The sequence below is a fragment of the Myxine glutinosa genome, chromosome 4 (assembly GCF_964187855.1).
Source record: "Myxine glutinosa chromosome 4, kmMyxGlut1.1, whole genome shotgun sequence".
Taxonomy (NCBI): domain Eukaryota; kingdom Metazoa; phylum Chordata; class Myxini; order Myxiniformes; family Myxinidae; genus Myxine; species Myxine glutinosa.
Window position 1 is genome coordinate 152,457,431 of NC_136264.1, and position 13,485 is coordinate 152,470,915.

Sequence of the window (13,485 nt, forward strand, 5' to 3'; positions counted from 1 at the left end):
TAATGCGCAGGACCTGCTAATGTTCACTTTCAGAGTGCAGTAAACCTGTATTATGGGATCAAAACTACTGACAATCTCAAAGTAGTTGCAACTCTGAGAAGTCTATGTGGTCACGATAAAAATGTACTTCAAACAGTAGAGTTATCTCCTCCTCAAAATATCTTCAAAGTTCGAAACCCAAAATTATTGGATCAGTTCTCAATCAATGACCCATTTTTTTATTCTTATTACCTCCGCCACCAAAGGTGGATGGAGGTTATGTTTTTACCACTGTCTGTTTATCTGTCCGTTTGTCTGTGAACAAAATATCTCAAAAGGTTGTGGACGGATTCGGAAGAAATTTTTGCAGAGATGGAGCGTATGTGACGAGTACGAAATGATTAGATTTTAGTGAAGATCCGGATTCAGATCCGGCATTTAGAATTTTTAAGTGATTCTTCACAATTGGGAGGTAGGCCCAAAAACGATACATAGCAGGATATCTCAAAAAGTTGTGGACGAATTTGACGAAACTTGGTGGAGAGGTTGGGTGTCTGACAAGGAAGAATCGATTCAATTTTGGTGAAGATCTGAATATGGATTCGGATATGAGAATTATTTAATTTAGTAAGTGATTCTTCACCATTGGGAGGCAGGGCCAAAAAGGATACATAGCAGGATATCTCAAAATGTTGTGGATGGATTTGGAGGAAACTTGTCGTACAGGTTGTGTGTGTGACAAGGAAGAATCGATTCAATTTTGGTGAAGTTCCGGATCCGGATCCAGCTAGAAGAATTTTTAAGTGCTTCTTCACCATTGAGTGATATGGCTAACCAGGTGGAGGTATGCTCTCTACTAAGTGCCGTTCTGGTTTATTCTCTTGCTTTTCATCATCTATTCGTACTTAGTTTCTTAACTTACTCCTCATTTGCATACACACAAATTCATAATGGATAACAATATCATAACTTTTCTTTTTTAAGCTCATATTGTGTTTTTCAATGTCTCCTCCTTTAATTACGACTGCAATTGAATGGATGAAGGACACTCAATGGAATGCCTTTTCATGTTTTTTTTTTGCCTTTTTAACTAAAAACTTCTATGTGTTCATAGTTATAGAAACCGTACGATATTTACATTCCCAATTCCTTGTGGATTTTTTCTTTTTGCAGAAACATTCAACATATATACTCAGATCCACAGGGATAGCAAGAAGCACAAAAAAGAAAGGTATGTCTCTGATCTCCCAAGCCCAGTGCACATCTCATGACAAAATATCATATATGGGAAACTTATCTCACGTGATAGACTTAATTAGTCTTTGGAGACAATTGGGAGGCAGTATTGCAGCAATGATGGTAAAAGGACTTTGGCAGCATGGATTGCAATTTTACTGGAGGATGAAAGAGAAATAAGACAAGTATGTGGACCAGAGCATCAATCTTTAAGAGACACAAAAGGAAAACAAATAATTTTAAACTGAATTAGTGTATGATGACTTATTCTTCCAATCACTTGCTGCAGATGTGGGAAGTAGCAAGGTCAATGCACATCACATGGAGGACCGGCAACACCATCACAAATATTCATCAGTTAATAACTACGATACAATCTCTCTCCATCTCGCTCTCTATTTTTTGGTCTTTCTTTCTCTTGTTTTGTGCTTGTGTTTGTTTACTAATAAGTCTACCCTTTGAGGAATGAGCTCGCTCAGGTATTTCACACCATATATAAATAAAAAGACTTGGAGCGCATCCTTCACAATAATTCAATTTCTGCATGCATACTGTACATTATTTACAAAATATAACTCCCTGTCTTACACATAAAAATATATTGCCTTTCAAGTTGTGATATATACATATGTATATATATATACTGTTTACATATACCTTTGTATATACAACTAAAAAATATAAGTTACCTCCATATGAAGGTTTGTGTTTATATTTATTTATGGAGAGTTATCTCCCGGCTATGGAGATGACTTATATTTCATACGTATATATATAATAATAATAATAATGCATTTATTTTATATAGCGCTTTTCAGGAAGCCCAAAGACGCTTTGACAGAGTGCAAAACATAATGCATAGCAAAACATAAAAACAATTGCAAAAAAAGAAGATTCAATAGGGAAATATTCAAACCACAAAGGAGGGAGAAGGAGAGGAGATAGTCAAGGGTTAGATGCTGTGGGTTAAATGTTGAATGCAGTGTTGAACAGGTGGGTCTTGAGTGATGTTTTGAATGTGGTGAGTGAGGAGGAGTCTCTGATGGTGTGAGGTAGCGAGTTCCAGAGGGTGGGAGCAGCGATGGAGAAGGCCCTGTCCCCCCAGGATCTGAATTTGGTCCGGATGGGGGGGGGGGGGGGGTCAGGAGGTTGGTACCAGCAGAGCGGAGGTTGCGGGTGGGAGTGTGTCTGGAGAGGAGGTCAGCCAGGTAGGATGGGGCCAGGTTATGGAGGGCTTTGTCGGTGAAGAGGAGGATACGTATATATTGTTACAGACGCGGTTTTGGATGTTAGTTTACCGAGCGGTTTGGTATGACCGCGTCTGCACAGTTTACCCGATTATACTCGAACGTTGGCCGAGTCGCGCTATGCTAAATCAATTAAGGAAAGGACACAACGGCTGGGTTAAATGACACGACACCAGGGGTACAGTTCTCAAGACCTCCGGAGGAGGTTATAATATTTGTATGCGGAACGTTTAGATTACAAGGACAAGAGGTACAGCATAGGAAGGTAGGCACTTAGACACACTTATCTTATTCCCGACAGACCACAGATAAACGGGACAAGACTGACTCACACAGGGATTGATGGCAAGGAAGGGCAGGTAGTCGATGGATAGCACAAGGTGCACCTTGGCTCAGGGACAGGATAAAGCGCGGTCCAAAAGATGCAAGGAGGTATCGTCGTGCTGGAGGTGGCGTCTGGTTCTCTTCAAGCTGGGGGCGCATCTCACGTCACGTCCGGTAAGTGGCTGCGTATATCCAGCGGGGAGTGACATGCCCTCGGCTCGTTAGCTCCGCCCCAGATGGAATCGGCCCGCCGCTTCTTATTGGGTGCGGGGGGGTTACCGGGCTCCGCCCTTGACGAGGAGCTGACAGCCAGCCCCTTCGTGGTAACCCCGTAACCTGGAGGTACCCTGGAGCACATGGGCAATGGCGGCTAACCGAGCCGGAGTGAGGACGCCCACTCCCCGCACCGCGGCCGCGCCGCCCCCGCTGTGGTTGTAGTTGTTGTTGTTGTTGTAGTTTCATGAGGAAGATGGGAGGAGGTATGGGGAGGTCCTAAACTCACTACTGGTGCCATACAATCACATTCTGGTGCAACGAAGAGTCAGAATTAATGGAAACGAGTCCTTAACTGACATAGACTAAGAATAACTAGCAAGAGGTCCTATAGTTGTCTACGTGAGATGCGGTGAACCTGGGCACGACAGTTAATGGGGGAAAAAGGGGAAGGTCGGTTCTACAGAGTGTTGTTTACAGACAATGGGACTAGGGAATGGGGGGTTGGGGATAGTTGGGGAGTATTGGGGAAATAGGGGAATATTTACAAGCGGATATGGATGGAGGCCAAATCCCATATCCGCAACATTGCACCCTTCTCTACCCTCGGGGCGTCCCGACCCGATAAATTTTTACCTACTTTAGTGTGGCACTCAGATGTAGTTCCCTCTACTATTAACTCTACCCTGAGTGCGACAGTTTTACAGATGTTCACAAATGAGTAAATATGTCCCCCTGCGACGTTGCACCCTTCTCCTCACAGAAACACACCCACAGGATAACCGAATCGCGGAAAGAATTCTCAAACTAAACATACAGCCGGTAGGGAGCATTATTTACATAAGACTACACTGATATTTACACTACGATCCAGGACCTGTTTTTGGAGGAACACATGCAGATGTTATGCATAGAGAGAGCATGCATGCCAGTATCGATACACCAACCCACGAGTGCTCTGTGGCCTTACGGCCTTTAATAATGTGCAGAGCACCCCTTCCAAGCACCAAAAGCACCACCCCATAATCTACAGTCAGCACCATCCGGTGCACCAATAAAGTGTTTATAGTCACCGGTGGTGTCGCAGCCGGCCGATGTTCTGCCGCTGGTCTTGCCTTCTTCAAGCACTTGGCCTTCTAGCTTCCTTAGAAAAAAAGAAAGGCGCCAACCGCGTCCATTTCTGTATTGTGGCCGTCAGGGGGCCAACTAAAAGTGGTTCACCTGTATGGCATAGGTGCCACGTTGACCAATAGGTCCATCCACGGGTGGTGCTTGCCCGCAAGAGAACTGCGGTCCATGGTGGGCGGCCACAAAAATTGCGGTCCATATGGTGTATCGATCCCGGCAGCAAGCAGCGAAAGTGCAGGCCCACAACTGCGGAGCCAGCACCTCTCTCTCCTCTCTCTCTGCCCCAAAGCCAGATCCTCGGAGGTGGGAGACAAAAGAAGAAGACAAGTGAGTAAGGTGGTAAGGGCGCGAAAGTGCACGCAACATAAGGTAATGCACACTGGGGGCACATGGGAACCAGGTGAGACAGGTACGTTCCTACCGTACGCCCCCCCCCCCCCCCACCAGGTAACCTACATTGCCCCTCCCTTACCCCTTACTGTATCCACAAAACACAACACTACCCATAAACATCTACTTTACAAATCAACAAACGTCCCTACTGTCTTCCCCGTTCCTCCCATAAACCAAATTCGTCTTCTCTCCCTCCTAACCAATCAAATTTGCCATTTCCAACTCTCATCACAATTTGCCATCTCCAACTCAACATCATAATTTGTCATCACCAATTCATCATCAGTCCCTCCTAAGGAGGGAGAGATGGAATCACCCCAATGTCTCATCCACGTCGTGATGCGTCTCACAAATTCAACAGCAATTCTCATTTCCTGCAACACAGAACAAAGGAACACAGGTGTGGAGTCATCATCACCACAGGTAAGTGGCTGCGTATGGTGCGACAGGTTCATCAATCCTAACTATTTCCTAAATGACTTTAACAACTTTACATTACCCGGGGTCTTTCTCCTGCCAAACCATTGGCCCTCTTACACTATGGGTTCTAAAAACCAATTCCCATTGACCAAACTGTGGTGCTTTTCAATTTGGGGTCTCACTCCCCCGATTCATCTCTCGGTGCCCTCGCACAATTTCTGGGCTGCGACGTGTAGCTCTCCTAGCCGGTCTACCCACCTGCACACCTCCACCACTGTAGTTGCCTCCGAGCTTACCTGCTCCTTACCCTAACCTATCTACCTGGGGAAGGCCCTCTGGCGCTCTCCCCACTCGGTGCCCTCTCTGGCACTGGGCTACCCGATCCACACCCGGGATCCTCAGGCACCCACTGACACTAACGGCTCCCAGAGCCCACCTGCGGCCTCACCTGGCCGACATCCTCACAGTGGTGGAGTGCCCAACCAACTACACACACTAACAGGCTACACGCCCAGCCATTTCCACAACACTAATGCACCCATCCACAATACCATTCGGCAACCGCACCACAAATGCCAATATCCAACCACAATTTACCTATACCCTCTACCTAACACTTACACTACCCGCCCCGGGTATCCATGATGGGGGTCCACTCTTCCCCCATTCACACCTTCGCACCATGCACACCACTCCGTACCACTTACTCTAACTCTCTCCACACCACTCATTCTCTGCTCCATATATTCCACACACCTGTACTTGCACACCTGTGCTCTCACACCTGGTGCCACCTGCACCCTTCTCTCCCCAAGCGCATTCGCGCTGATCCACACACTCACTACTCATACACTGCTCCACACACCTGTCCAGTTGCACACCTGTGCAATCACACCTGTTCAATTCTCACACAGCATCATCTCATCTAACTACTCCCCTCTGAAACTTGCGCTTCCCAGTCGTCCCTTTAAACGATTGCGCTCCCACGTCATTATCATCCACACTAATCTACCTGCGTCCCCACTACAGGTATCAGTCACTCACTAATCTTAACGTTACCTAATGTCATCTTCGCTAGATCCCTATCAATAACCTAACCCACCCGGGCTAGTTTTCACTGCCATACACCCCATAAACTATAGCGCATTTGCCCCACCATGGGAAGGGTGGCAGGGATGCCACCCTTACCCACCGGGCCCATCGCTCACTACCAATTTTGCACATCAAATTTCAACAAATCAAAAATTTGCCAATCACTGCCCATCATCTGCCAATCATTACTGCCAATCCTTTGCCAATCATCAAATTTTGTTTTTTTTCTAATTTCGGGGCCAAAACACTAACCTCATCACACAGTCTACTCACTAATGCCTCTCGGTGCGCCAATTCCTGTCCAAAGCCCGGCTTCGTACAGCCAAGCCATGAATGCGGGTTGTGTGGTGCCAGCGGCTGGATACGTCCCGCATTCGGTGCAGGGAAGGAGGTTTACCCGGGCCGAGGTCCCACGCACCTTCTCGGCACGGAGCCATCCCATGGCTCGATCTCGACCTGCCGGAATGCCTCAACAAAAAGTGGTCGTCATGACGACCCTTCCTATCCAGCCGCCCGCTCCGCCTAGTGGAGCACGGACGCGGCCGTTCAAAGCGAGGCCCAGCACGCACCGAGGGCCCGCTTCGGCTAAAAGTCGACCTAACCTCTAACCCGGTTACCGTCGATGCTTCACCTGCATGCTTAAACGCATACGCTACCCCTTTCTTCCTCATACATCCAGCCGTTCCCATGCTCCTCGTACCTTTCCTTACACACCCAGGTATACTCATTCCACTCACAGCCTTAGTCACACACCTGACCACCGAACACTTTGGCACACATTCGTCGCTCGCACACCTCACCAACACACCTCTTCGCGCCCCTTTCTCGGTCACCTCCTCTGTGACAATCACAGGTGTGCTCTCACTCGCACACCCAACCACGTGCCTCACTACCAATTCCAGCGTGCATTCCCACTCACGCTCTACCATTCCAGGTGTGCTTCCTTTCTCACCTGTCACCACCAACTCACGCTCCGTGTCACTCGTACTACTCTCACCTCCACTCTTGACAGCGCACTCACCCTTACTCTTGACAGCGCACTCTTTCCTCATGCACCCGTCCGTTACACACCTCTCTCGCGCACACTCTTGCGCACACTCTCCCGTCACACCCTCTGTAACACTCACCACACCGCGCTTCCATGTGCTCCCTCGCACACGCGCTACGACCGACTCACTCTCGCCAGCACCCTCACTCCTTGGCACGCACTTTTTCCTCACACACCCCAGAGTCGGACTTTCTCGCACACCTCCTTTTTCGCACACCAGACCTGTCGCACACTTCACCAACGGCCTCTCACGAACACCCGGGTCCATCTCGACCCCCAAGCTTCTTAAATCACCTGGCGCATCATACGCACGACCATATTGGTCACCACTTACACCGGGTCCTCTTCCTCTTCGCTTCTCCTCCATCACCTGCGAATCCCTCATCCGGTTAATGAGCACATCATCACGATCCGAACACAGACTTTGGACCAATTCTTTTATCTCCTCTTTTATCTCTTTCTTATCCCCTCTCCGTCGCTTCTTAATTTCGTTCACCCCTTCTTCCACTTCTTCTAATTTCTGCTTCACCTCTTTTATTTCCCGGTACGTCTCCTCAAGTTCGTCCTCTAAGGCTACCTTGACCGTTTCCATGTGCGTCCTCACCTGCCGGTCCTTCGTCTCCATTACCTCTGTCACCTCGTCCAACCTCGTTGTCAGTCCCTCACGTACCATCTGACATTCCCTCTTCGTCGCTATCAAGTCGTTTTTTATGTCGTTTTGTGTCGCTTTTAACCCTCCTAATACCGCAGTGTTCCTTTGAACCTGCTCCGTTAGTCCTTTTTGTCCCTCCGTCAGCTGTTCCACCTCCTGCGTCAGGTCCTCTATGCCCCCTTGCAATTTTACAGTCCCCTTTCTCACCTCCTTCTCCATGTGCTCCTTACAGTGCCTCACCTCCTCGCGCACTCCTCCGACCTCCTCACTCACCCCTCTTCTGATCTCCTCTCCCATCACTTGCATCTCCTGCCCAGATGCCACCCTCATCTGCTCCATTTCCTCCCTGTGAGCATCCAGTTTGGTTTCTACCCCCATTCTGACCCCCTCTATCTGCTGCCCCATTTGTTTAACTTCCCTTTCCGCTTGGTCCCTCATGTCCCTCAATTTGCCTTCCATCCTGTTTTCTAACCCCTCTAACCCATTTTTCACTCCCTCTATCTGATTCTCCTGGGCAGCCATTCTATTTTCCACCCCCATTAACCCATGTTTCACCCCTTCTATCCCATTGTCTAACCCCTCTAATTTCTTGTCTAATCCCTCACCGGTACCCCTCGCTTCGTCCCTCATTACCCCCATTTGGCCCTCCAATCGCTCACCCTGAGCTACCATCCGGTTCCCCATTACCCCCATTTGGTTTCCCATTACCCCCAATTGCTCACTCTGAGCCCTCGCTTCGTCCCTCATTACCCCCATTTGGCCCTCCAATCGCTCACCCAATCGCTCACTATTAGCCCTCATTTGCTCACTATTCTGGGCCATAAGGGCCTTTATTTGTATTAAAAAAAGGTTCAAATCCACCGGTGGCGCTACTACGGTCGCGGGCGTGGACGCCGTGGCTATGTTCGAGGCGCCATTTTGCGCGCCCGCAACCTCGTGCGCGACGACGCTATTTTGCGAATCTGCTACCCTCACTGCTTCGCTCTCCTCTTGTCCCTCATTTTGGTCCTGGATCGACCCTGCCTCACTCTCTTCTACCGGAACCCAGCCGTCTTGGTCTGCCATAGCGCGACTTTCAAAATTCGGGTTTTTATTTTTTTTTGTAAAACACAATTAAATTTCGCTGTTATAATTTCGAGCGCGTGAAACGCGCTCCGGATCGAATCCCACTTCCCGACACCAAGTGTTACAGACGCGGTTTTGGATGTTAGTTTACCGAGCGGTTTGGTATGACCGCGTCTGCACAGTTTACCCGATTATACTCGAACGTTGGCCGAGTCGCGCTATGCTAAATCAATTAAGGAAAGGACACAACGGCTGGGTTAAATGACACGACACCAGGGGTACAGTTCTCAAGACCTCCGGAGGAGGTTATAATATTTGTATGCGGAACGTTTAGATTACAAGGACAAGAGGTACAGCATAGGAAGGTAGGCACTTAGACACACTTATCTTAATTCCCGACAGACCACAGATAAACGGGACAAGACTGACTCACACAGGGATTGATGGCAAGGAAGGGCAGGTAGTCGATGGATAGCACAAGGTGCACCTTGGCTCAGGGACAGGATAAAGCGCGGTCCAAAAGATGCAAGGAGGTATCGTCGTGCTGGAGGTGGCGTCTGGTTCTCTTCAAGCTGGGGGCGCATCTCACGTCACGTCCGGTAAGTGGCTGCGTATATCCAGCGGGGAGTGACACGCCCTCGGCTCGTTAGCTCCGCCCCAGATGGAATCGGCCCGCCGCTTCTTATTGGGTGCGGGGGGGTTACCGGGCTCCGCCCTTGATGAGGAGCTGACAGCCAGCCCCTTCGTGGTAACCCCGTAACCTGGAGGTACCCTGGAGCACATGGGCAATGGCGGCTAACCGAGCCGGAGTGAGGACGCCCACTCCCCGCACCGCGGCCGCGCCGCCCCCGCTGTGGTTGTAGTTGTTGTTGTTGTTGTAGTTTCATGAGGAAGATGGGAGGAGGTATGGGGAGGTCCTAAACTCACTACTGGTGCCATACAATCACATTCTGGTGCAACGAAGAGTCAGAATTAATGGAAACGAGTCCTTAACTGACATAGACTAAGAATAACTAGCAAGAGGTCCTATAGTTGTCTACGTGAGATGCGGTGAACCTGGGCACGACAGTTAATGGGGGAAAAAGGGGAAGGTCGGTTCTACAGAGTGTTGTTTACAGACAATGGGACTAGGGAATGGGGGATTGGGGATAGTTGGGGAGTATTGGGGAAATAGGGGAATATTTACAAGCGGATATGGATGGAGGCCAAATCCCATATCCGCAACAATATATATAATATATATACTGTATGTATATAATGAAACACACACACACACACACACACACACACACACACACACAGACAGATGCACATGCACACACACCTTCACGCTTAGTTGCACTCTGTCAAAGGTATAATCGCAGACTGATTAATGCAATGTTATCACTATCAGTTACACCACCACCCGCAATATCAGTCAGCCGACAACCTTGACAAACCTTTGTGGCAATACCGCCCCCTCGCCCCACTCCCTCTCGCCAACGACAAATTTCTGACTCACTGGCCGTCATCAAGTATAACTGGATGGATTCATTCCCAAACAGCTGAGCTGGCAAGCAAACCAGCTTAGCTAGCGAGCCATCCGAGATTATATCCAAATTGCACCTCCTCACCTCAAATACACACGCACGCACGCACGCACACACACACACACACACACACACACACACACACACACATATATATATACATATATATATATATATATATATATATATATATACATGTATATATGAAGACTTATCCAACAAACAAAACTTTGGAAATGAAGAGGCGATAAATAATATCCCACAAATGCTGAGTACAGACGAGGAAGCAGAATTTCTTCCAGAAGAGGTTGCCATTGCGATAAAGAGGCTGACTGAAGGAAAAGCAGCAGCTCAATTGAAGCAGCTCAATGGAATACTGCTCTCCTCTCTGGGTTGGTGCTCCTGCCTCACACCGAGCTCGTCTTCACGCTGATGAAACCAAAGCGTTCAGTATCATTGGAATCTCCCGCGATGAAGCTATCTCCGAGGGCCTTTCACTTTCCGTCTTCTCCCGACTCCTCTCCGGCCTTGCTCCCCCAGCTCTCTCTGAGCTCTGTCCCCCAAATATTCCTACAGGTCGCACAAGATCTGCCTGCAACCCTCTTATGGTTAAACTACCAAAATCAAGACTCTCTGCTAACCTTCACTACTTCATTCCTCTTTTCTCCCGCTTCTGGAACAAACTCCCTCACTCTCTTCAATCCCACTCCTCCCTCCAGGTCTTTAAAACAGCAGTTCTTCCCCCATCTCTTATCTTCCCCCATCCAAAACCTTGATCTTTTCTACCCCCGCTAATTTCACCCCAAATCCACTTTTTTGAAATACCAACTTCTTTCCTGGAAGTCCTTGGTGTCTTTGTGTTTTATACTTCTCCCACCCCCTCCCCCCCTTCCCATGCCACCCCCAAGCCCTCTCCCTCTCACACATCTCCCAATGTCCCTGCTCTCAAATGTTGTGTTTGTGTGCTTCCCCTTCTCTCCTCATCTTGTCTACCGCTCCCCTTTTTATATACTTTGTTTGTCTGTTTGATTTGCTTGTGTGGTAAATGTTAGCTCTTTCACGAGCCTCGATTCTGTATACAAAAAAAACAACAAAAAAAACAAAAAAAAAACACCTGGCTACGATCGTGTCACAGCTAAAGAACTAAAAACTTCCGGTGAAATTTGTATTGACACAATCTGAAGATGCTGGAGTGGTCATCATCCTCATCATCATAAACATACGTATACACATATACACACACACACACACGCATATACATATATATATATATATATATATATATATATATATATATATATATATATATATATATATATATATATATATATATATATACAGACTTGGCATTTAATATGGAATTTTTTTTTTTTCTTGACTTGGGTTTACTTTCTGAACTCAGTATATCAATCTGGTGAGTTTCTTTTACCCTTCGGTGATGTCTTTGTTGAAAGAACCATGTCACTGATTGTCTTTCGCAGCAAGAAGTCAATAACAGGATTATATCACAGGTGGCATGACAAAATGTAAGGACAGGAACATTTGACGATTGGCTTCACAATCTGGTATATAAGGGTTGTTGCGTTCTGCATTAGTGGAAAACAACTGCTGCACGTCTACAAAAGTATTGCCGCTTCCTCTGGAGATGGTCCGTCAACTTGACAATGCTGTTTGTCATGGAGTGGTGGCTTTACGAAATTCTGGCATGAAACAGCGTGCTATTGCTCAGCCGTATGGCATCACTCAAGGTCAGGTGTCAAAGATCCTGAAACGAAATGCTCAGAGGGGTGTCCCTACTCCAATACCGAGACCAGGACGTCCACGCAGAACCACAAGGAGAGATGATCGCCAGCTGCACCGGTTAGTCTGCAATGGCCGTCCCAAGTCAGCTAATCGGCTTAGGGCTGAGTGGCAGCAACTGACAAATGTGCCTGTATCCAGAAGGCTGGTCAACCAACGACTGGTTCAAGCAGGCTATCGCGCCAGGCGGGGAAGGGGAGGGGAGGGGAATGGGGGGGAGGGGAGAAGAGGGGGAGGGGGAGGAGAGGGGGGAGGGGGAGGGATGGGAGGGGGAGAGGCGTGGGAGGGTGGGGGGAGGGGGATGGGGAAGGGGTAGGGCAGAAAGGAAGGGGTAGGGGGGAAAGGGAGGAGCATGGGGGAAAGGGGGAGGGGGAGGGGGGGATGGGGAAGGGGTCGGGCAGAAAGGAAGGGGTAGGGGGGCATGGGGGAAAGGGAGGGGCATGGGGGAAAGGGAGGGGGAGGGGAGGGTGGAGGGGGAAGGGTAGGGGAGGGGGAGGGGGAGCGGGAGGGAGGGGGAGGAGGGGAGGGGAGGGATATAGATGGTTACTGGCAATTGATCACATCCACAAATTATGTAATCCACACATGTACTTTACATAACGTTAATAGGAATACATGGCCGTGTAGATGGGAAATACAGTTTGTTTGAAATAAATCACAAATATCAGATGAAAGTGAAAAAAAACCTATTTGGTGTGAATGGCAATGTTCCTCGCTGAAATGTGAAAAAACTGAATTACGTGCGAACGCATAACTGTGAGATTATGGCGGCAAAGTTGGAACATCACGTGATCGCTCTGAGCGAATCAGCGCGCTGCTCTGCCACCAGCTGAGATCCTGTGTATAATGTTCCTCGCTGAAATGCGCTGAGGTAAATATGAATAAAAAATTCGATATATTTTCACTTTTACGTTTTGGCTAACTCGCTCGCGAACCTGACGAAGATCCTGAGCAAGGATCGCTACGTTATGCTAACTCTACGTTAGCTACGCTACGTTACGCTACGTTCGCTACATTATGGCTAAAAATATGGATCTAAAGATGAAAGAAAAAAAAACCTATGTGGTGTGAATGGCAGTTCCTCGCTGAAATGTGAAAAAACTGAATTACGTGCGAACGCATAACTATGAGATTATGGCGGCAAAGTTGGAACATCACGTGATCGCTCTGGGTGAATCAGCGCGCTGCTCTGCCACCAGCTCAGATGCCATTATATTCCTCGCTGAAATGCGCTGAGGTAAAAATATGGTAAAAAAATATTATGAAATATTTTTTTTTAGGTCGGCCATGTTCTTCCCAGGCTCAATGGCCATGTCTATGCCAAATATGAAGCACGTGAGCCTCTCCGTTTAGGAGTCT

The 13,485-nt window shown here is 48.1% G+C and overlaps 1 protein-coding gene across 2 annotated transcripts in view; it reads left to right on the forward strand.

Annotated features, from left to right (window-relative positions):
• The window catches only part of LOC137425424 (uncharacterized), a 108,307-nt gene that overhangs the window by 35,296 nt on the left and 59,526 nt on the right, over nt 1-13,485 (forward strand). For both annotated transcript variants that reach the window (XM_068113849.2, XM_078776633.1), the window contains exon 4: nt 1,153-1,210. In XM_068113849.2, coding sequence (XP_067969950.2) covers nt 1,153-1,210 — 58 coding nt within the window. The remainder of the gene's footprint in view (nt 1-1,152; nt 1,211-13,485) is intronic.